The 26,227-nt window shown below is 34.4% G+C and overlaps 1 protein-coding gene across 31 annotated transcripts in view; it reads left to right on the top strand.

Moving 5' to 3' along the window:
- dlg2 (discs, large homolog 2 (Drosophila)) overlaps window positions 1-25,912 on the top strand; it is a 1,682,723-nt gene extending 1,656,811 nt beyond the window's left edge. For all 31 annotated transcript variants that reach the window (XM_039744362.1, XM_039744355.1, XM_039744358.1 and 28 more), the window contains 6 exons: window positions 5,812-5,862; window positions 9,571-9,672; window positions 14,080-14,252; window positions 15,117-15,226; window positions 15,812-15,903; window positions 23,146-25,912. In XM_039744362.1, the coding sequence (XP_039600296.1) occupies window positions 5,812-5,862; window positions 9,571-9,672; window positions 14,080-14,252; window positions 15,117-15,226; window positions 15,812-15,903; window positions 23,146-23,252 (635 nt within the window). In that variant the 3' untranslated portion in view covers window positions 23,253-25,912. The remainder of the gene's footprint in view (window positions 1-5,811; window positions 5,863-9,570; window positions 9,673-14,079; window positions 14,253-15,116; window positions 15,227-15,811; window positions 15,904-23,145) is intronic.
- Window positions 25,913-26,227: the final 315 nt, after the last annotated feature.

Here is a 26,227-nt window from a genome sequence, read left to right as displayed (position 1 = left end):
GTGAGACATAAGTATCACAGGTCTGTAATCATTACGTGGAGAGGCCTTCTTTGGAACAGGAACAATACAGAATCTTTTCCACAGCAGTGACACTTTCTGGAGCATTAGGGAAAGACTGAACAGGTGACAGAGGATACCATAAAGTTGGTCAGCACAGGCCTCAAAGACTGACTTCATCTGGTCCTGTTGCTTTTAATGTGTGTGCCTTCCTCAGTTGTCTCCTTACTTGTTCTTTAGTTATGGACACTCCATAAGCCATAGAGGTGGACATTCCAGTTGACGTGGTAGTAGTTGTTGATGTATTAAGGATGGTGTGGGGGGCTGGTCATTGGAAGATGGTGACAGTGGGAGGAAAAATCTATTAAAAATTGGTTGAGAGCATTGGATTTATCCATATCCCCTTCTTGCACCTTAACCCTGCATTGCATTAATCCAGTAATTATGTCCAGTCCTTTCTAGACATCATTCATAAGTGTTGTGTTTTCTATTTTAGTTTTGTAAACTTAATTTCCTTCCCTCAGCTATTTCTTCATGCTGTGCATCCTTCTTTATTGCCAGATTTAAGTGCTCTCTTTTTCTCATTCAGGAAAGCATTTAGCTCATTAGTAATCCAGGGCTTGTTGTTTGGAAAGCAGTGACTGTGTTTAAGGGTTCCACTGTGTCTATGCAAAAGCTAATATGGTCTGTGATGCAGTGAGTGAGTTCCTCAATATCATCCCCATGTGACTTGCACATCATTTACCAGTCTGTCATTTGGAAACTGTCATTCAGAGCCATTTCAGCTTCCAGACCCCACTTCCTCACAATCCCTGTGGCAGCAGGATGTCATCTAATAACAGACTTGTAGCTGGGAATAAGAACAATTAAGTTGTGGTCAGTTCTGCCCAAAGGTGCCAGTAGTTTACATTTAAAAATATCTTTAACATTTAAATAGAGTAGGTCTAGCTTATTTCCTTTAGTGGAACATGACAAAAGCTGATGGTTATAGTTTCTTCCAAAGTCACATAGTTTAAGGCATCACATATTTTAACTGCAGGGTCAGAGTGAGCCATCATTAAAGTGCTGGTGTCAGAGTGACTCATTTCTGTTGCAGAGTCATCATTTGCAGAGGGAGGAATATAAACATTAATAAGGAATATATAACGAATATCCCTGGACAAATAACATAGATGAATTTCTTCTTCTTAAAGCCAGAATTTTAATGTCTGAATTACAAACTTAAGCTCCCTTTTTACACCATTCTTCTTTCACACAGATGACCAATCCCCCTCCTGCCTTTTTTCCACACTGAACTTTGTCTTTGTCTGCTCAAATATGGTAAAGTTCTTCTAATCAAATATGTTCAAAAACCAGTGCAGTGTAAAAACCAGATCCTCAATAAATAAATAATCCATTAACACTAAGTTTCTAGTGGAGGTTAAACCAAATACTGTAAATACTCCAATGGAAGTCTGGGCATCTCTGCTCAAGCTGCTGCCCCCGCGACCCGATCTCGGATAAGCAGAAGAGGATGGATGGATGAATAAAATCTACGGCAGATTCTTCCTTTAAAAACAAACACAAGACCCCTATGTCTCTCTGTAAGATTTGGCATCTCCACAGCTTATCCCATCAAGACCTTTCAGCATGAGGAGATGCCTGCCGATAGATGCAGTCATCCATTTATCTGGGGTTCAGAGGCCTACTGCCAGTCCATTGGTTTCTGATAGGAGTCTCCTCTGAAATCCATTCACATCTCCCTCAACAAGTCTGTCAGCATCACCTGGGGGACTCTGCATGACGGGGCTGCTCCTACTCATTTTTGTTGCTCAGTCAGAGCACCCCTTCAGCAGGCCTGGCACTTGTTTCCTGGGTCATACTCCTGACTCCTTTCCTCCTGACATGGACGACTTACCATTGTGCCTTTTTCTCCTTCCGTATCCTCTGTTCTGTCTTGGATCTTATCTAATTCTTAACTTTCTGCTCTGTGATCTTTTTTTCCCCACCTCTGCTGTTCAGGCTCTCTGTATACTACTCTGTTGGCTGCAGATGTGGTTCTCCACCTACTCCGAGGTGTGAATGAGGCACATGATTGAACCACTAGCATTTGTACATGAGTATATGATCAACCCCACAGCAATGGTAGCATGCACACACGTGCACCAGCATGCTCCTGTAACCAAAAAATTATTTAAAAATCATGCGTCGCCATGGACCTCTTATCACAGCGAGCTTGAACCAGAAGTAAGATTTGAATCAGTTATCAGGATAGAGTTGGAATGAAAGCGTAGTGGCTAGAAAAAGAGAGCAGGTTTATGAGAGAATGAGTATGGCTGAAAATGGATGTTCTTGTAGCTGCTTATGAGGTGTGCAGGTCACTCCACTGGATAGGCAGAGATTCACAAGCTTTTCACTCTTTCCAGAGTGGCTGCAGGGCTTTCTTTATCATCCATTTACTTTTGTAATTTGAAATGTCCTTTTTATTTTTTTTTTCCTTTATGTACTTTATTTTTATGAACAGCACAGTGTTCAATGCAGTTGGCGTCCTTGATGTTATTCTGAAATCATAAACTAATTGTTTATGTCACTCTCTGGTTTTTTCCCATATATATTTTGGCAGCTTTAAGATTAATCATTTTAAAATCAATTTGTTGCTTGCCCTTATTAATTTAATATAAAATATGTTGCTTTGTTTCTAATATCATATTAGGAATAATTAAAATTCCTAGTATATAAAACCAGCGCATAAATTAATGTTATCATATGTATGAAGGTATTTCCAGTATTATGTCTTTTTCTCTGGAGTAATCTTAGAAATTCTAATGACATACCAAAACAAAGTGTTTTTGTTGAATTTATAAGGAAACAAAGGTCTAAGGTTTCATGTAGCTTCATGCCTTTTTTATTGACATTGGCTGGGGTGGGTTTAAATCCTCACCCTCTAATAACACCATGCCAGAACATGCAGAACATTTTTGACCCCACTTAGCCCAATTCAGTGCCACAGGGATCTGGAGGCTATCTTGAAACCTCTGGGAATTGACTCTGGACAGGAACACTATTCATTGCAAGGCCCAATCATATACTGTACACCAACACTCACATTCACACTGCGCCAAATTAGAATTAGCAGTGAACTAAAGCATGAGGAATATCCATACAGACACAGAAAGAATGTGTCACACAGACAACATGGGGGGGCTTTTGACCACATAATGCTGGATCTTTCAGAGGTAATCAATTATGTCACCATGCAACCCTAACCCTTTACTGGCAGGAAGAAATGTACAGAGATATAAAAGCCTAATTTTGTCAAACTCTGCTCAAACAGATATTGTTGAATTTATGTTTTAACACATTAGGATATTCAGTTCCAAACTGTTTTGTATATACAGTAGTGCATTTGACTGTAAACAATGCTCCATAGGATTTACATGTTGATGTGTTGGCAGATTCCCTTAAAATAAAAAGAGACTGATTAAATAAGTACTACTGAGTTCTGAACAAATACATGTTTGTAGAGCATTCATTTTGGTGCTGTCCAGGGTTGCTTTTAATCTGCTACCCAAGGATACAAACGGATTTTGCTGTAACAAGAAAGGGTAAAGCCACAAGCCTGGAATTAGTGAGAACTTACAGTATAGGCAGGTGGCTCAAAATGTGCTTTAAGCATTGTTGAAATACGCTTGACAATGTCAGATTAGGGAACAAAAATAAAAATAAATAACTACTAACACAGAGATTTAAAATGTTGTTTATGGGTCAGAAAATTGGAAATGAATGGAATGGTACAACAACAACTTACAAAAGAAAGCAATCAGATGCTGAAATGCAGACATAATCAAAGAGCTCCACTCAGAATGAAACATAGCTGCAGTCTTTGGCAAACAACCATAGGAGCTGCAAACAATTTTAAGAGCATGAAGAAAAACACTTAAGCGTACACAATATACCTTTATAATGCACCATCACTTAAATGCTTTTATGAAGGTTGTAAATTAAGTCAGGTTAGCACACCTTCCTTTAATTCCATGGTTTTGCATATTCGAATATAACCAACAAATACCTAATTCTCACCAAATCCTAAAATTAAACAACTGTAACTTCAACTGAACAACTACATATTTCCTTAATAGTTGTTATTCATCAAAAAATAAAACAATGTTTTATTCTTTTGTAATCATTTTTATTATTGGGCTTTTTAATGTTTAACTAATGGGCATGAAAACAAGGCTGCAGAAATAGCTTTGCAGTTATATAGCTTAAAGCATAAGGGGATCCAAGACATTTTGTTTCCAATTGATTCGTATGTCCTATGTCAGAAGATAGGTCAAGACATTTAACTGTGCATTACAATGAAATGTAATACCATTACTAAATGTTTGCTCTCTGATTCCTTTAAAATAATCCATTCTAATTTAAAATACAGTAGATGTCAGGATAGTATCTTGAATTCCTCTGATAAACAAATCAGATGGAATGATAAGTTAGGAAAACACCAGGATATCTTAGAGATAAAGTTCTCACTTATTCACTTAAGCTTATTTATTTAATTTTTCTGAATGTTAAATTGCTTTGTAAGAATCGTGAAACTATTTAGGAGATATAAGCCATACAGTATATCCATTTTCGTCTCCCTCTGATTCTAACATAGGATTGCATGGAGTAATTGACTATCTCAGCAGACATGGACTGAAGGTGGTAAACTACACTAAGCCTAGGCAGGTTTCCAATTTCATCACAAGGCTTCACTCATATACATGGCTAAACCAACTAGTATTGATGTGTAGGAAAAAACTATGTACTGTGTATTACATTTGACACAATATAAAATATAATCAGTGCATAAATAAGTAGCATAGATGTTCAGTGTTAATCACTTGTGCCTCGCAGCTTTTGAATTTGAGAATCCTTTAAGCCTGATCACTGCCTGTACAGAGTCTGCATGTTTTTTATGTGTCTGTTTGGCTTGTCCCTGGATTTGTCCAATCACAAGATGCAATAACTAAATTCACTGATGCCACACCCACCACACAACTAACCACCTCAGGATCTTCAATTAAGACCCGAGCACAGCCATACAACAGGTGACACCTCAGCACCACACTAGTTTAGAAGGAGTGGAATAGTGTGAGGTTTTTTTTATAGTGGGTAGGTTAACTGACAAATCAAAATTTGCTCAGTTGGAAAAAGTAGTGTTTATTAAAGTACTAATTTGGACCATTAAAGTTAAGAATTTGAAAATACATAAGACTGTACAAATGAGTAAAAACTCATTATAGAAAGATGTGTAAATATTTGTATTTAGAAATACATAAAAATATACTGACGTGAAAAAATACGTAAATAATAAATTCATTATTTTATTTTTGTAACATGCTATGCACATTATGTTTTTTCTCAGTACCTACTGAAGCACTACTTTTTTGCTGTATTCAGAATGAATTAGTGCTTATATGCAGATTTATTTTATTTTCCACAATTAGCAATTCCTTCTTTAAATAGATCAGTGTCCTTTTCAACAGTCTTCATAAAACTTTCTTTAACTATCCTGTTAGTGGTATGTGTGAAAAACCTTTATCCTCTTTAGTATGAACTTTTCTATAACAGCCTGTATCCTTAGAATAGCCGTAAGATGACATTTTAAATAGGCAGAATTTATTAACTACTTTCAACACTACTTGTTAAACACACTTCATTGCAGCATTGCTGCCATTTAATGGTATTTAGGCAAATATTCACAATGAAAGTTATCAAACTGAGTTATTCTTTAGTTTGTGATGTTACAATGTTTTATGAGTAACACTTTCATCTTTTGTTTTTAACTTCCAGGAAGTCAAGAAGACTTTATCCTTTCCTATGAACCAGTCATCCGGCAAGAAAGTAAGTTTAATATCTGTGCTTTTCTCTACAGACTTTCCAATCTTGAAAAATATCACAATCAGATGTTGCCTCATGGCAAAGGTGTAGCTTATAAATCATGGCACTAACCATTGAGTCACTGTGTGGTTTTGTAACAGGTGCTTACTGAAATCACTTGTCAAATAAAAAAACACATGTTAAAAGTGTGTTCAATTTATTAATACTGTGCAACAGTTATATCCATCATCATATGTCTCAGCTGCAATTTCACATAGTAGGTTACAAGTGAAATCTAAAGAAGTAGAATTGGCAAGGCTAATCTTTGTATTTTTTGTGCTCCATATGGTAATATTTCTAAAAAATGAGAATTTAACAATGCTAAAGTCACATTTTTTTCATTTAATGCAACTGTAACATGTCTTTCTTGAAGGCACATTTCAGTCATCTTCTTTTCCCAATTCAATGTGTCCATGTCTCATCAGGTTATGAATGCACTTTTTTATTTTAGGTAATAGTTGTAGGTTGTCCTTCTAATTTACAGTATTTCCTTGTAATCTGCCATGCAATTCTTTTATCACTAAACTGTTTCATCTTAAAAAGCGTGTAAGAATTTTCTTCCTAGAATGGGTCACACTCATCTCTTCACTTAGCATTTGCTTTATGGTCTAACCTCCTGATTTCTTTCATATTTCTCTATATCCACTTCTAATCTGTGTCTTTTATTCTTTCCTCTGCATTTGATATCAAACTTAATAGACACTATTGGAAGTTTTTTTAAAACATCAAACCAAAATTACTAATCTTAAAAATGTGTTGTGCCTTAAAAATTGTTATACTGTAAATCAATATCCGTTCCTCAAGTATTTGATACATTATCTTTTGTGTTATCAAAGAAATGTGTTTATAAATATATTAAATGCAAACTGGTAAGAAACAAAGTAGTTACCTCTATTAGTGAAAGCATTTATATGTCCTCCTAAACACAGTATACCAGAAGTGTTTTTAAGTCTGATGTTTACATTTTTCTTTGTGAAAAGATTCCAAATCAAAGTTGTTTCCCGAACAATTATACCTTTGTATTTGATGTTTGCTACTCATACAATTGTAGTAATCTCCACTTCACCATCTTTATCATCCAAATATTTAAAAAAACATACATGAGCTGTATAACTGAAAAAGTTTAATTGTAGCAGAACATAAAAATACAACAATTTGTATTTTTTGTAAGCTTCTCTTTACCTAAGACTTTGAAGGAAAGTTGAGATTTTAATGTTCCTCTACAACTAATGTACTTAAAGTTTCGTGAAGAGTCAGCCACAGGTTCTGAAAAAAACAAGAGGCAACAGGTTGTGTTGCAGGCATATAAAAAATGGCTAACAGCAAGACTTTCTGAAAAACTAACCTACCATGTAAATGTTGCAGCTGCAATAACAGGCACAATAGTCTTATCTAGAAAAAATAAGTGACTACTCACAAATAACTTCCTTTTACTGAAAACACAAAACATTCCTTTACTCTGGAGTCACCTATTCATTAGAAGTGACCTCATCTATAATCAATGCAAGATATGCTCAACAAGTAGGTGTAATATTTACAAATATAACAGTAAACAAATCTTTTCTAGTCTGTTCCATGAAATCGCAGAACAGTACATGAACAGGTGTGCAATATTAAACAAAAACTATATGGTTTATCATTTTGAGTCTCATGCCGCTGTTAATTGATAATTCGCATCTGCATTGATTGGCCCTTTAGCTAAGGGATTGTATGGTGCAAGTAGCACCAACTAAAGTAAGCACATTGGTCTCGTTGCAGCTTCACAGGCCACTATTATGGATCCCTTTGGAGTGCGTGCACCTCAGACTTGCAAGTGTGCAACTTTTGAAGTTCGGATGTATTTTTATGCTGTAGATGCAGCTGTCTCTTGTTCTTTTTACACAAATAAAATACAGATTTCACACGTTCCATCCAATGGTTTTGTTGCCATTTTAGCAGTCACTTTTTATTTTTTAGTTTGACTTATTTTCCCAAAGAGTCCTTGTACTAAGGCAATTAATACTTTGCGAGAGGATGAAATGAGATTTGTACTCTTTGTTTATAATCATAGTTTCTAAAATACAATGTGAATCCTGTTTTCACAAAACCGTGTCCTGTATGCTCATTCTGAGGCACACAGCAGCATCTCCTATTTTATGCAGATGCATGGGAATGTAGCCAGCCTAAAATGCTATTACTGTCCCTTTGTTCTTAGTAGTTTCTTTAGTACTTTCTTAACTCATTGGTAATTTGGTAATCTGACTCTCAGACTTAGCCATTTCATCTAATTATCTTCATGAATGAACGTTCTATGTGTTTAAATACTGTATTTGAGGCATAATATTCTTTTTGTGGAAAAATTATTTGGAGAATATGCCTTCGCGTTATTATAACATTGAGATAGATCCTATAGTTCTAATTTCTATGTTGTCTTTAACAGTAGGGCTGTGTGTTAAGAATGTACTAGTTTATTAATACCTAAGATGTTAATATCATGGGGTGGGGTGTTGCTTGTCAGGTGATCAGAATGTTGTAACTGACAACTTCTTGCATATCCATTTATTAGCTGATATATGTTACTATTCCCCATCAAAAAACTGACACCTCCCTTGCATGGGAAATTCTAGCTTGGTACTGAAAGTTCTATGGAAAAACAAAGTACTTGAAACTGCCTATTAGCAAAGTCAATATGGAAGTCTTAGTAGATTGGACAGGAGTTGGGTAGAGAATTGTGGAAGAATAGGGCTATAGTGTTTCATTACGCTTTCTAGGAACATTTCTCATTTGTGAGTGTCAATGGGGCTTATTTAAGCAAGAGCTGTCACTGGTGCAAGAGACTCTGTTTGACCATTCATGCAATATTTGAAGAAGGGCTTAAAATGCTTTTCAAACAATACTTGTTAAGCCAGGTTCAACGACAGATTTCCCATCAAGTTCAATTCGCTTAAGACATTTTTGGAGGACTTGTGGCGATTGAGATACCAGTAGAGGATGGTTGTCTAGCTAATGCACTTTTTGCATTGCCATTAACACCTAAAACACAATCTTTAATTCTTTCTTTTTTATGTTGTGAGGATCATTTGTCAGGTTCTGAGTTAGAACTGTGTTCTTCTTGGTAGTGTCAGACCTGCCAAAATAAAAGTATGCTATTTTGCTACATGTAACATTAGGGGCAAAATTGTTCATGTCTGGATCTAAAGTAGTCTGACTGATATTAACCTCATGCTGAAATTCTTGGCATCTGATTGTGAGACCAAAGACAGACTATGCCAAAAATGTTTTAACATGAAGTACACAATGGAATTACCAGACACAAAAACTTAAAAACTTACTGATGCCTGATAAATGCTAAAAATTATAGCTGAATCTATAGATTTCACTGCCAGAAACACACTAACCAATGGCAGCTATTTATGGGAACCTTCTAAATATCCACACTTATCCTCACAATTGACTGCAGCTGCAGTACTCCGCATTATCTGAAGAATTAATAAAATGTGCAGTTATTTCACTTGTTGGTGATTAAGTTTTCTTTCTTTTAACATTTTACTCAGTCCATGAAGCTTCTCCATTAAGGCATTTTGGGTGCATTTTTGGCAAATGTTCACTGTCTATTTAGAAAGGTTTTGACCAAGAAATATTCTTAATATTAATAAATTCTTGATTAGTCATTTGGTTTTCTTTCTGTTTCAGTTAACTATACCAGGCCTGTTATCATCCTTGGACCGATGAAAGACAGAATTAATGATGATTTAATATCAGAATTCCCTGATAAATTTGGATCATGTGTTCCACGTAAGTACATTATCATTGACAGTAGCTTTATTTGTTTCTGTTGTCAAATATTCCTTCCAACATTTTAAGACATCACCAATACTAATTTTTTTATTTGTTAATCGCTACTGTATGTTCAAAACAATTGTTTAGTGCAATTCTCTTTGTAGTTACTGCCTTAATAGTTCTCATTTTTACATGCTTATATTTATTTTTATGTCCATTATTATAGTATGGTCACCCCTGTAATTGTAATAATTTATGGTACACTAAATTTAGTATTGTTTCAGCATACAGTAAACAGGTTGTTCTGTGTATTTAATTGTGTATCTCACTGTATTTGTATGTGTCTCCACAATTTACATCTCTGCAGTGTTCAGTTTCTGTGTTTATTTTTTGTTTTAATTATGGTAAGGACACATTTTTATAGTTTTATATTGAATTCCATTTTGTTTATGTGTTTGATAATTTTTTTTATTTAATTATATCATTTTAAAGCTATTTTTGCTTAAATGTATTTCTTGACCAAACTAAACACTTGTAAATTAGTCATTTGAAGGCCAGGGCATGTTTATCAACTTGCTCCTGTTTGAGGCATTTTAACTCTTTGAAAACCACTGCAATTAATGAAATGGATCCTATACATGAAGATACAGAGAATGAAAATTAAGTACACAATTGAATTCATAATTTTTGTAACTTTAATTCTGAAGTAAAATACATTCAGTAAGAATTTAAAGGAATATGACATTTTCTAAAATGTAAAAACAGTATCCATAAAACAATACTGAACCAAGCAATTAATTCATGCAAGCCTTCTACTTACTTCTTAAGTTTTACCTGTTGGGTTTTCTTTATGTAATACTATAACATTTTTGTTTAAATGTAATTTTTATCAACCTATCTTATTGTATTATATTTCTTCATCTATGCAAAGGAACTCTGTATTAAATCACCTTCTATTACATGTGTTGTCACTGAGAGAAGTGTTTGGTATATGTCGGTCTGCAAGCATAATGTGAACTTTATTGTCTTTTTTTGTTTTTTTAATAATTTTTAAACATTATGAAATATGTGCATGGCTTTCAATTTTAATTCCTTTAATTTCTTTTCGTTTACTTTTAAAATTAAAATAATGCAGCTAACTTTTCAGAGCAATATGGTAAGTAAGCCAAGAAAAAAAAGCAATAATAGGTGCAATACAAAAGAATGCCTAGCTGTATGAAAGCAACTGTATATAATAAATTGTAGTAGATTAGCACTGTAGCATTATAGTAAGAAATTGTGAGTGTTGATGTTCTATTATTAGCATTGTGCTGTGTATGTTTATTCATGTAATATATATGTTGTTTTCCTTTCCTGGAAATTCAATTCAATGTATTTTTACTCCACACCTTTTTCTGAGTACAGCTTCAGAGTTCTTCCTGGGAATTACTACTATAATACAGCAACAGATGAATATACTACGTATATGTTACTATCCTATATTTTCATAGATGAACACACATATTTGGCTAAAGATACAGAATAGTTTGAAAGTTAGTGTCTGTCTTTAAAATGTAACTGCAGTTATGCCAACAGAAAATCCATTTAGTAAAAGAGAAGGACAATTGACAGTAAAGGAGACAAAAAATAATAACAGCATTCCTGTAGAGCATCCAGCTAGCTGCTGTGTTTTTTCTGGGCACTCTTTATTTTTAGAAGTAATTTTCCTAAATTATACTATTACCTGCCTTAAGATTTTGAGACATTTAGTCCAAATGCAGAGGTCAAGTTAAATCATTGTTTTGCCTTTTTTTCTATGATTCTTTATATGATTAAAAATGAAGTGTGTGCAGATTGAACTACTCTGTGTTGTTATACAGGTCAGTTTATCGATATGGTGTTATTTCATGCTTCAGGTGCTAAACAAAAAAAGAAAGCAAATTTATCATTACTCGTATCTACAAAGACTTTCATTAACTTTACATTAATTGTGAATGTTTTAAGGGTTTGTTGCATAGTCAGGGCCACCAAATTCACAAAGCAATAATAAAGAATATTGAAACATAGCCTTGAATAAATTACAAGCTATATCCGAGACTCTAGTTAGATCCTGTAGATGTCCCCTTTTGGTGCACAATCGGCATATTGTAAAATAGCAGAGAACAGACGATGTATAAAGAAGACATCTGACAGTAAATGTTGATGGATAGCACAGTCAGGTCATAAATATTCTTTACATGATCTCCCCTAAAAATGTGAAAGTGCTTTCCATATACAGTATTCTCTAACTACCACATGAAATTCAAAGATGTCAGCAAAGCTTGAAAAAAAAAAAACTAATGAAAAGTGGCATACAGAACTGAAATACACTTTTAAATTGCTCTCTCTTGCTACCAAGAAGGTTTCATGTATTGTAGAAGACATACTGTACATTCTTGGAGCAGCATGATGGAGCAGTGGGGTAGCCCTGCCACGTTACTGACCTAGCATCTAGGGTTAGATATCTGTTGCCTGGTTACTGTCTACTTTCTCCCTACCATCTGCATTTGTTTTACTCTGAAAACTACAATTTTCTTCAACTCCCAATTTGGCCTTGTTTGAATGTGTATAAGTGGGACCTGCTATGGTTGGTTTTCTGTCTATGGCAGTTTTCTTTCTTGTACTTAGTGGTGCTGAGATAGGCTATCCCCCCTAATGCTTCTGAATTGGATTAAATGATCTTGAAATGTTATGTTTTATTACTAAGTCTTAAACATATGCATAGTGCTGGAATTTAAATCGTAATTAATTTTCATTCAATTATGAGAGACATTTCACTCCAGTATATCAACAAATTACATGCAATATATTGCATACTTTTTCCCAGCTGATCTGTATGCATGCCAAGTTTATTATTAGCAATTTCATAATTCATTGCAATACTCTTACACATTTCAGACACAAAACCATTTACAAAAAAACACAAGACGTCTGTTTCTAATTTGATATTGTTGATTACTGAGTGAAACTTACAAATTTACTAATGCTAAGCAATCAGTAGTGTCTCTGAATTAAGGGCATTGCCCCAAAATCCAACCAGCAAATGGCATTGCTGTGTATAAATGCATTTAGCAGCACACTCTCTTCAATAGCTTAACATTTTGTTAAAATGTTTACAGCAACCTCAGCATAGTCATCATAATCAACTTTTTTACTGTTTCAATGCAATCTCTTATCTTGAAAAATATTTCTTTTTTGAGAATAAAATTGTGTAAATTTCCTAGTGTCTGGCACTGTTAATCTCTTTCCATGTTTCTTGTGTAGGCCAACCTACCCTTCAGTGTCCTTAACATACATTTGCTTGTATGTGTGCATTGTCAGCCTGAACGTCTTAGTTGCGGGTAGCCTAATAAATTGTGAAACACAGGGTATTTCACTTGCTCCTTCACATGAGGTTTACTGGAAGCCATCTCCATTCTTGGCTGCCCTCCAAAGCCACTGCTTCCACTCTGATTCCTGCTGTGTAAACATTCACACCTTCGTTTCACACAGTTTACTTGGGGTCAGAGCTAACACCCTCTGCAGTTACATTTCCCAACTTCATGTGTTGATTCAAACTAGGATGCTACCCAACATTTGCCAGCAGTTGCCAGGCCAGTGAAGTGCTGCTCTTAAATGATTGATCGTCTTTCTCTCCCTCTCACACACATATACACACACTGCATAAAAGCTCCTTTTATCACTCCATGTTTTGTGGTAGTCAAATGCACATCTTTGCAGCATCTCTCCCAAGTCCATGTGTTGTTTGTCTGAGATTATTACCTACTGTATTCATGCTTATGGTTTTCATCATTTGCACACTGTGGAAATGTAATGTATTTCTGTCTCTTCTTCTTAAATACTGCTAAAATCATGAAGTTTATAACAATAGCAACAACATTTATTTATTTTTTTTATTATTATTCTTTTTCTCATTTAGTTTTTTGTTGCATTCAAGCAGGTTCATCTTTTCTTTTAGGAGACCTAAAAATCCTTTGAAATGGATTAATTATAAAATATGTTGTAAATAAATATTTTACTTTACATTTCCATAAAAGTATTTTCATACACAAGAAACCATTTGTTTACATTTTAGTTTTTATCCAATCTACCTGTGTCATCATAACAAAGTGCCATTTTGTTCTTTTAAACTGTTTCTTTGTGTTTTGTCTTTGGCTCCCTTGTTCATTTCTTTACTCTGGATAAACTTAATTTCTTCTTGTACATATTTGTGACATAGGACATGTTTTAAAATCTCACAAGATTTTAACCCAATTATACTTCTAGACATCATGTTCATTAGAGAGGTGTCCCTGTTTCTGTTTGAAATGCCAATACATACAGCATATACACAAATGATTATGCAAAAATGATGCTTAATTTCATAATTGTAATGTCTTTTGATTTTTTTTTTTTTCCAAAAAGACACCACAAGACCAAAGCGAGACTATGAAGTAGATGGAAGGGACTACCACTTTGTCACATCAAGAGAGCAAATGGAGAAAGATATCCAAGAGCACAAGTTTATTGAGGCTGGACAATATAATGACAATCTGTATGGAACCAGCGTCCAATCTGTCAAATATGTTGCAGAACGGGTAAGAGGGAGTCTTCAGTAATAAAACCAAAAAAAAAAAAACTCAGCTGATCCTGAAGATCACCAATATTTTCGCCATTAAAAACCAAGAAGACAACTACAAGAATAGCTTTTTTAGTCCCAGGACCAGTGAGTGCAGAGTTCTGACTGTATTTCAGCAGTGATTCTGATTGTGGGCTTAAATTTCATTTAATGTGGTTTCTGGTTCTTTCCTGTTTTGTACTGTTATTTATAACATCAACATCTTTGCAGTTATATTACTGCATGTGAAATTGCACGTCCATCCCTGTCAGTGATTCTGGCAAACCAAATGCTTAAAAAGTAAACTCTTTCCTGTTGAGGTAATTCATTATTGGCAAAGAAATAGCTAGCTGCCTGGTCACTGATCCTGTCAGTACTGCGTATGTGTGCATATTACAGAGCAGTGTTTTATGAAGGAGTTTATTTTTTTATGAAAAGAGTATGTAAGGAGATCAGAGTAAAATACATTAGGCGGATTAATTTGTTTTTCACTTTTTGTCCAAATGTGATCATTCTTGTTAGTAAAATAAATTGTTAAACATGTTTACGCTATGTTTAAACACATTCAGTTGTTTTTACTATGTATTGTTATTAAATACCACTTATAACATGCTTTTAAGAGCCAGTACAGCTCAAAATCAAAGCAAAAAAAAAAACATTTTACAGAGTTTGCTACAATCACCGGCCAGTGTGAAATGTGGGTTTGTATAAGTCTTCTTCTCTTTAAATGCTTGATCTTTTCCCTTGTGAAGTATTATATGTTTAACAGACGTTTTGTTCAACACTTTAAACATAATAGAAGTTGGGCCTTTTTTTTTTTTGTTTATTTGATTTTTCTCAACAGGGCAAGCACTGTATACTTGATGTGTCAGGAAATGCTATTAAAAGATTACAAGTTGCACAGCTTTATCCAATTGCCATCTTCATTAAGCCCAGATCAGTTGAATCAATAATGTAAGTATATCATACTTAAGACTTCCCCTCCCCCATTGTGTAAATGTCTTTTTTAAGCATAAAAATAATGCAGAATTCAATTTCACACAACATCATAACCCTCTTGTATCACAAATTGCTGTTGTGTTTGGGTGCACACTCACTGATGGTTCAATTTAAGACTAAGCAAGGAGACCCACAACATGGATCTGAAAAATAACAATCAGTACAGAAAAGACAGAAATGTGTCTCATCTTTGTTTCGCTCATGAACACACACAGGCATTTTTCATTCGTACATACTGGTTAAGTTATTAAACTCGACAAACGAATGATGAAGAAATGTGTAAAGAAAGATGTACTTTAGTGTCAAAATGTGAACATTGTTTTGCCTTTTATCAGGTATTTGAGATTAAAACTTTAGACCCAAATTCTTATGTTTTGAATTGCACCAGCATTGTATTTGCATTAATTCCATTAATGGAAGTGTCCTTTATAAATCATTATATAGCTAGCTCTCAGCATGTTGTTATTAATATTTGCTCATGCAAATAGCAGGGCGCGATATTGAAAGTGAATCATCATGAATACATCCCCCTTCAATTAGGGAAATGAATAAAAGGCTGACAGAAGAACAAGCAAAGAAGACATATGACAGAGCAATGAAGTTAGAGCAAGAATTTGGCGAATACTTTACAGGTAAGAATCTATAAAGAATACAAATTATATTATTTCAGCTAATTATAGAAGATCATAAACAAAGCAAGTTTTAAGCTCAGTAATAATTTCTTACCCTGTAGTTAGGAGCATTCAGAATTTATTAACTGCAAGCCCCTAGCCAAAGAACATACTGTATGTTATGACACTGCATGATTCATTGTATGAAATGTCATTTTTAGATTATTTGCCTCATAAATTTATTTATATATAAAGCATTTTTTCAGGCAGAATTATAGCTCAAAGTGCTTTACAAATTACCAAAGATTAACATCATTAGAAAAAAGACCTGAGTGTACAAAGAGTTTGTGGCTGATCTGAAAATATTTACTATAGTCAAATGACCAGGGAGAAGTGAAAGAGAAAAAGGAAAATAAAAACTTCAGGTGGCACTGATGCTAGGGAAAATAAATTTGTAGAGGTCCCAAGCACAAAAAGCTTCCCTCTGGGGATTCTACAGTACTTAAATGTGACAAAGTTGTTCATTAACATATGCACATGATGCAGCTTCCTTGAATATTTGATACAGCAGGTATCATGTTTGTTGTAGCATCCTTCATCCGTTTTAATACTGAAGCGATCTTTGGCCAGGTGGTAGTTGCACAGTGTGACAAAGCAGGATGACAGAAATACAAAAAGACAGAAGCTGTGAAAATGTAATTGTGAGTAAACAGAACTATAAAAGAGTTCTACTCTGTGAAAACAGTTATACCCACAGTTGCAAATAAATGTAAAGGAAAAATTGGCAATGACAGGGGTTAATTTTGGTCTTGTAGAATCAATGTGCTATAAGTTAATTGTGAAAAGGACAATTAAAATTTGTGCTTTCGATATTTTTTATTCGTTTGACACTAAACAATAGCCTGACATATCTCCATCAGTAGAATATCCCAAATATTCTGTACATAAAATCAAAATGCTGCCTCATCAGTTCTTTTATATTTTACTCTTGGAGAAATCAGAATTGTGAAAGAAATTCCAAACAGAAATTTCGAACCTCATTTTTCATTAGTATTTAGTTTTAAGAATGTCAGAACAATTTTGCAGGGAATGGGCCATTCGGCTCCCCAAGCCTGCCAATCCAATATCAAGTTATAATTTGAAGGCATCTAACTACCACTATCTGCCACACCACTTTGAAATATATTCCTTGTGTTTTTGTTTGAGTAAAATCTTTCTAAATGCATACAAAATTTACTAATTTTGTCTTCTTTCTTGTTGAAGAATTTATTTTAAGCTAAGAGCAATGATCTACAGCACTGTCTTTGTAATTTTAAACGCTTCATTCCTGTAATTTTCTTAACAGAATTCAAGGATTGGCCTCCTCACTGGGGAACACATTTTTTGTTGAGTTAGATCTTACAATTGTTTTTTACTAATTTTTGGGTGGTGAATCCAGAAATGACCCCAGTGTTTTGCTATCACATGCAGTTTTTACGATACAGGGTACCCTCCATTTTTGTCAAAAAACATACAAATTTTACATACAATGAAAAAATAATGAAATAATAACTTAAATGTACTGTTTATTTAAATTTCTTTTGTTCATACAAAGGATTTATTGTTACTCTATGACATTTTTTTTACAGCAAAACATTTGAAAATTAATCGGGTAAGCGGTTATGGTAAAAATTTACGCTTATAGCTTTTCCAGGAGTGTTCAGTGTTAGGACAATCCCGTCGGATACTCCAACAATAGTCATCCATCATATGTACATCCCACCTACCCTGATAGTGTCCTTCCATGACATTAAAAATCTTGGTGGAATCGTTCACTTTGCTCATCACTGACTACACCAAGTTTTTCCGGGAAGTTAGAAAGATGGCTATGCAGAAAATGCACCTTGATGCTCATATTGCAACCAAGCATTTTGTAGCTCTTGAAGAGCAATTCTGTGTAATTATTTGCTCATGTGTTTCCAAGAAAGTCCTTGACAATGGCTTTGAATGATAACCAAGCATTCTTTTCGACATCTGACTTTGTCCTGATGAAATGAGCTGCCGAATCTGTTGACACCAGGCTTTATTTTTTCAAATGACAGGCTAGGAAATGCCAAAATGAGGTACTTGAAACAGTCTTCTTCAGTTGGCAAAGCTTTAATGAACTGCTTCATCAGACCCAGTTTCATGTGTAGAGGCGGGAATATAATAAATATTCTTTCTATCAACAAGTGCCTTATGTAGAATGTTTGGATCACCTGGTTTTAGGGCAGATCTTGGAGGCCAATTCCTTTCCACCCAATGCCTCTTACGAGCTCTGCTACCCCACATGCAGAGAAAACAGGGATACTTCCAAGGAGGAAGCATACCATTTTAAGGTCAACACAGATGACCCAATTGTGTTGGTGATATTGCAACAACTCAATGACTCTCTTTATGTCTGCATATTCTTCACAAAGAGAAACTGAATGGCCAATTGGGACTGACCCAAATATATTGCCATTGTGAAGGAGGACACACTTTAAGCTCCGCTTTGAGCTATCGATGAATAGTCGCCATTCAGTTGAGTTACAGATTGGAATTCCCAATTCCTCCATTAAACCAGATACGTTATGGTAATACACAAAGCCACTGTCAGTTCTAAAGTACTACAGAAATGCAATTTCTCTGGTTTGAAAGTACAATACCTTTGTTCCTTTTTCAAGTGTTTTTTTTACGCAGTCTTGATGCTAGGAGTTCTGAAGCCTTCTTCGATAGTCCCAAATCACGTGCCAAATCACTCAACTCATACTAATCAAATCCCTTATGAACAGAGTCCTCTTCAATTTTAAACTCTTCATCATTGTTGTCACCTAGTTCATCACCAATATCATGTTCTTCAAGAGAAGGTAGTGTAACGAAAAACGATACTGGGAAGCTGAAGTTTTCACTATACAAAAGTAGCAGTCACACCGAAATGATCTCCTGGCTCTCGCCAAATCATAGGTATACCAAATGACATCTTATCACGTGTTCCCTTTGTCCACATCCATAAACCCTCAACACACTGTTTGCACACCTTATGAGGAGCCCAAGACTTATCTTGATCACCATGTTTAACTATGAAATATGCCAAATAGGCTTGCTCTACAAATGTGCTGATGTTCACCCTTTGATTGGGAATGGTGAAACTGCCATAGATATACAGTAACAAAAAGAATCAGGGTTGTTTAGGCACTTACGACGAGAAACAGCAGAGCCAGACATGATCTGAAAGAAAGGAAATATGTGTGTAAGTAGAAAAATAGATTTTGCTTATTCACTACTTAGAGCAACACACAACCTCTGACCACACTGTCTTGCGTGTAAATGAATAGCCTATACAAATCCACGCTACAGTAATCGCATTAATATAAGCGGTAGAGAAAAAACCTGACGTGATAGAAGAAAACTAACTGCACTTTCAGAATCAGCATACCTGTTTTAGTGTAAATAAGCTTAAAAATTGAAGTCAACATAAAATGTGTTCAAAATTGTTCCCCAGTGTATGGTCACATGTATTTGAGGGACATTATTTTTATTTCATGTGATTGTCAAGAGAGACCATAAAACAACTGTATCCTCACTATTTTACCTGAGTTCTCTGAGATACGTGTTGCTGTCTCTGTTACTTACTTCTTGTATCAGAATCAAATCTTCTCCATTCTTAAAAAATAACTTAGGCTGAGCACGCTAACATGTTTCAATCAAATGTTATACACGGTAACATATTTCTACTACTACATACATTTTTTCTTTCTACTTCATCCATCCATTTTCCAACCCGTTGAATCCAAACACAGGGTCACGGGGGTCCACTGGTTCCAATCCCAGCCAACACAGGGCACAAGGCAAGAACCAATCCCGGGCAGGGCACCAACCCACTGCAGGACACACACATTAGGGACAATTTAGAATCGCCAATCCACCTAACCTGCATGTCTTTGGACTGTGAGAGGAAACCCACGCAGACACAGGGAGAACATCCAAACTCCACGCAGGGAGGACCCGGGAAGCAAACCCGGGTCTCCTAACTGCAAGGCAGCAGTGCTACCACTGCGCCACCATGCTGCCCATTTTTTCTTTCTACTAAACTCCTAAATTATCTCTGCAAATTATTGCTAAATAATAGAAACAGTAAATGAAATATGCTTCCTCTTGATAATTCCAATGTGAGTCAGAGATAATCAACTTTACAAAATAATCAAAACAATTTAGTTAGGGGAGGGTTCAGGTATACTGTATGTTGGTCTTGCATACAATATGTAGGTAGTCTAAGCTTAACCAAATTCCATGTCTCCATCTTTCATATATTACTTTCTAAAATGTAGAAATTATAGGTGACTCGATTGCTTGAATGTCTTAGAGTGGTGAGAAGGGGCTTACATGGGAGGAGCTTGTGAAACTGGCATGGCTTTCTTAAAAAGAGTGACGTTCAGTATGTGGCTGGTGGGTGATTAGAAGTTTGACAACATTTAAGTATATACTTTTGTCATTGTGTCAGCCTGAATTTTAATTTACGAGTTGTTGTTCAAGACTGCAGCTAGATTTACAGTTGTACTTTCTGCATTGTGATTAGCTATGTGAGAGAGATGGGTGAGATAAGAAGGTTGAAAATGAAAGAGAACTTTTGGTGGATTGTAAAATGCACTTGTGACGGCAATAATAAACTGAATAGAGAAATACCTGCTCATGTCATTTTTCTGTGTATTATAATTGTCTGTTATATATGGAGCTTCTTTTTAGTTTTTATTAGGTTTCCCCTGAATCTGAAATATTAATCTTGGTATCATTTTAGGGGTTTTAACACCCAAGGAATCAAATTTTGAAATCAGTATTTGGTTTGCAAGTATATTTTTTACTGTGTTTTTATGACACCGTTTTTGTTTTGAGGATAGTGCTGCTATTTCCAAACATCCATTTCCATAGTGATTTTCCACAAAGCCCTGGTGGCACTCCAGCTACCATGAAAAACCTCACACTGTTCCACTCCATCTGAACTAGTGTGGTGCTAAGGTGTCACCCGTTGCATGGCTGTACTCAGGTCCTAATCTGGGATCCTGAGATGGTTTGTCATGTGGTGGGTGTGGCAATGTGCTGTATCAGTGCGTGTGCCTAACCTCTCTCCTGGGGCCGCACTGCTTATGACATAATCAAGGCACCAGTATAAAACTCACATATTCACTAGTATCCAGGATTATACCAGATTTAGGGTTAGGCTTAGGGTTAGGGTTAGCATACTGCTCTCTTTGAACTTTGATTACTGTTTTTTTTTTTGGTTTTTTTTTAAAAAGCTGTTCTACGATTTTTGGATTGCGATTTCGGTTTGACGTTAATCTGTTTTTGAGTTTTGGATTTAACCCTTGCTTTGCCCTTTGACTCTGTTCTTTCTCTTATTTTGCGCTTTAATTATTTGGACTGACTGCTCTTTTTACAATTAGTATACTGCACCTCTAACCATCCCAACATGTTATAGCAGGTAGGCAAAGGAGGTATATATGCAGTTTGTGGGTTTCAAATAAAGTTAGTGTTATTGACAACAAACACATTTGGATTAAATTCCCTATTGACAAGCCTCGAAACCATGCAGAAAAGAGCATTCTCCCCAAAATGAGCAAGTCATCTGTGACAACAACCTTATTACAAGAAATGTTATGGGAAAGAGGCCAAGAGCAACACAAAATGCATTGTTGCTTGGCATCAGTGAGAAGGGCACTGCTATTGTATTTCTGTACTTTTCTACTTTTGTAACTAGTACAGATACTGCATGTTCCATGTACAGTTGCCTTTGCAATGTCTCCCTTCTGCAATTTAATTTATTTATACACTTCTAAAATGTGTTGCAAGTATTAACAATTTCATTACTGCACTATTTACATTTTTTTTCTGGTGCTATTCTGATTTGCAGCTGCAAATTAGGCTTTAATGCTCTTGTATATTGCATGTATACTTTATTTATTGCAATATCACTATATTTGTATTTTGGATGCCCTCATTATTACATCATTTTATTGGTATTGCTTTGCATCAGGCCACAATTTTAAACTTTCATCAGAGCTTTGCACTGCCATGACTCTTAAAAGGAATGATTTTTTGAGTTTGGTTTTCCTTCACCGGTAAGAGATTCTCTCTTCTCATTAATCTTCTTGCAAGCCTTTGAGAAACGGGTGAAAGAGCTTGGCAATAAACTAATGAGAAGAGTGTGAGTGAATTTCTCACCATTCATTATGAAGAAACTGGTCCCTTGTCTCTAAACATGGGTCTTTTATTGTCTTTGTGTAAACCCATTTTTTAGGTTAAGTTCTTTGTTACAAGCATGGCAAAGATTTTTTAAGCCGAGATATTTAGAAGACTATTCATTAGATGGGTATTTATTAACACTATCAATTTGTTACATTTGCATGAGCAACAATTTAACATCTATTTTCTATACATATAATAACTCCATAAGTTTTTATAAAAGCATGCCAGGGAACCTAACGGGCACTTTATATGATCCATAGAAGAGCCCAAACAATAATTATACATCTGTTGAATACAGAAACACACATGGAAACACGCAGCCATTGATCATCAGTCCTTTTGTTTTGTGCTGCATGGGTAAGTCAGATCCAGTTAAACAGACCTTCAGCCTTTGCAGACAAAATTATCCAGGTTTTGACGTCAGTGTTGCTATACCGACATGGACAATTAGACTAACTATAGGGAAGCTGCATCATATCTAGCAATTCTCAATTCTGTGATAGAATCTTTCAGAAAAACATATTGTAAAACTACATGTTTAGTTATAACAATGTTTATACATATATAATATATATAATTGCTTTAAGAAAAGAAAGAATCAAGTCTTTATTGTTCCATTTTTTTTTTCTTTTATCTCAGTGTATATAAATAGAGTTGAGAAAGGTATAGAATTTTTTATGTTTGGAGGAAGTGAAATACCATTAAGTATATTGTTTTTATACATCCCTAGTTATATTTGTAAGGTGCATAGTATTTCTCTTCCGTAGAAATGAGTAATATTAATAATATCAAAGTGGTGTATACCTGCACATGAAGTCATGAGATAAATTAACTTTTCTCCTCTATATTTAAACCATTGGCTTTACTAGCACTCATCCTGAGTTATTTTACTTTGTATTAATGTTATGTTAAAATATAGTGTACATTAGTTAATTATATGCTCTGCTTTTTCTTGAGCCACGACCCATGTCTTGGTATATATTTTTAGCAAAAATGTTTTTTTTGTCTCTTTTTTTTCTGTAGCACTTGTTCAAGGAGAAACCTTAGAAGAAATTTATAATCACTGCAAATTAGTCATAGAGGAACAATCGGGACCCTACATCTGGATTCCTTCAAAAGAAAAACTATAAAAGTCACTCCAGGAATTAGAGACTGAAATAGGAATAGTTTGTATTATTAATATTACTATTATTATTATTATAAATATTATTATTGCTATTACAGATTTTTTCAATGTAACTGTTGCTGAATGTACCACCACAAAGTGTTAAAAAGAAAATGAAAAATTACATGTTTTAAAAAAGCTTTTCCCCCTTTTAAAAAAAAATGTCAATTTCGTGTTTTTTTTAAAGTAATATCAAAATATATATTTGAAAAAAACTCACTAAAATTGTATCAAATCAATTGGATAATTATCAGCTCCAGTTGCTTTTCAAACCAATGCACGCATTCAGAATGTGCTGAAGGTACACATAGTGGACGAAACACGGTAACTTGTATCTATGCACTTAATCTGGACATGTATTTTTGTTTGTTTATTTGTTTGTATTTAGGTGTTTTATTTATGTCTTTTGAGAATTCAGTGGAAACACAACACATCTAGTGTATGCTTTAATAAATATTAAACAAAAAAGGAATACAACTGGGAATATGAATTTTGACTATATAAATATACATGTATATCTATACAGTATATATATATATATATATATTTTGCTATTTATATTAATAGAGGGCACTACAGCACATTCTAAATAATTTATAAAGAAATGATGTCTTTGTAAAATTAACATTTTCTTCGTGAAAGGTACTGTTGTATAGTAGACTTATTGACTACTAGACCTATTCAGTGAAATGTGCAATGACACCAATGAGACCCCAGTTATTATGAGACTGTGGGGAAATTTATGTTTCAGTACCTTTAAAAAGCAACGCAAAATCTTTCTGCCGAAACTAAAAAGATTTTGCAAAGCTGCATTGCAGCTTCTTCTTGAACTCTGGTGTGCAATTCTTATCAGAAGGTAACAGATAAATGGTACCTATACAAAGATAATAAAATACATTTTACAAAGGATTAAGAAGAAAATTGTTGAGTATTGGAATTGTATTATTTCAGTTTTCTTTTCAGAAAATGGGAAAGATTTAATTTAATTCCATTGATTCAAAAACTCGTAAAATCCTTCATAACACCAAAATTTAAAGCTCATGTCACTATAATATTTCCTGTATAGGCTGCATTTTGCTAAATTTTCATTTGTTGAAAAAACAATGCACCTTAAATGTTATCTCTGAATTATTTATGTTCATAGGTTCCTTTGTTAATCATTTTAAGAAACTGTAATTATATTTCTTGACATGTAGCACTAGTATAATACAGGGTGGCAGGGAAGTGTAGCCTACCCTGGCAGTGTCAGACACAAGAAAGGAACCAATCCCACAATGGGACATTAGATTACTGCAGGGCACACTCATGCCAGGCCAATATAAAGTCACTCAAGTGACCAATGGCTTGTTGTTTAAACAGTGAGATACAGCTTGTCTTAGAGGGAAAACATCCAATGAGATGCCATAAGATGTATTTGTTGCAAATTAAGTGCCTCAGCCAAAACCTAATGTGGGGTAAGTACTGCAAAGAGCAAAAACATGTCGACTGTTAAACTGCTTGTTTTTATTGGTTTGTCTTCATGTTCAACACAGTAAATAAATGCTATTGAATGACAAAAGAAAAAATATTTTCATTGTAAGATATAACCATAAAAGAACTTTTGTGACATGCTCTTTAAATTTTAAAGCCTTCCTCTGCGTTTAAATTTTAGAATGGTAAATCTATTATTGCTTTTTACTCAGGGCTGCTGGACTTTGGCTGAAAAAAAAAAGTATACCTTCTACATCATCCTTGCAGTAACAAGGAGATATTCTTGCCTGAGAATCTAAGCTCATAACAAAAAATTAATGCAAAATAAAAAAAGTAACCATGGAAAAAAGTAATAAATATTGCGCACTCCCATCTGTACTTATCAAAAATTGCATCTGCATATTTTTCTTCCATTCTATTTAAAGCATGCAACTTAAAACAAATGCTATCCTTTCTTACTGTTTGTGCTGTATTTTGCAGGTATACTGTGGCTAAGTACAATCAAATCATTAAAAAAACATTGATAGGATGTTTGTAGTATCATTATATTATTTATTACCTTTATTTATGGTATGTCGTAATTTCCCCTATTGCAGCAAGCATTGCACTTACTTGCAGAAAGTGATAGAAATGTGTTTTCATAATTGATTTATTATTATTATTTAAATTATTGTAGTTCTAAAGTCATGAAACCATAATGTACATATTGCTTTTTAGTGTAATGTGAGTTTAATTTACAAAAAAAAAAACAAAAAAAACCAAGTAATAATAATAAAGGAACATTCCCCAGTAAACCACAGCTACAGGTAATATGCAGTTTTGATGCCAGACCAAGAATTCCATACTTATGCTTAGGCGCCCGTTGACTGTAGATAGATGAAATTCATTCATTTCATTGGTGTAAGAAATAAAGCACACGTAAATATGAACTGAAATGTACATATACCATTAATATGATGTGTCTGTTCTTTAATTTATTTTCATTTTTATTAATTTTTTTTTCTAAAACGAGTTCTTTAAACAATGTTATGTAACCTTGATTGCATAAGATATCACTTTGAATACATTGCTTAAGGTATAAATGAAGGTAATATATTCAAAATAAGCATCCATTTCAGTTGTAAATTAAAGGTTTGGTGAGAATTTTAAAGGAAATGGCATTCTGGTGTGTGTCTTTCTTGCTTTCTAGTTTATTACAGCTCATTTGATCTCATTTGCTACTTTAACTGACAGTGCCTAAGTCTGTGTATTTTTTCTCATAAACGGTAATCCTATATTTCAATTATTACTTAGCAAATGTACTGTCATAAGTACTTGACAAAATGTTTTGAACAGTGAGATTTACTCCAGGATAGCATGTCAATTTATTTCTAAACTACTAACTCCAAAATTTTCCTGCTGAGAATTTAAAATTACTAACTTTTAACCACATTTGTCTGTAACTGCTCCGATACAGGTAAGTCTCTACAT

The sequence above is a fragment of the Polypterus senegalus genome, chromosome 2 (genome assembly GCF_016835505.1).
Source record: "Polypterus senegalus isolate Bchr_013 chromosome 2, ASM1683550v1, whole genome shotgun sequence".
Classification (NCBI taxonomy): Eukaryota; Metazoa; Chordata; class Cladistia; order Polypteriformes; family Polypteridae; genus Polypterus; species Polypterus senegalus.
This window is presented reverse-complemented; position numbering and strand designations above follow the sequence as displayed.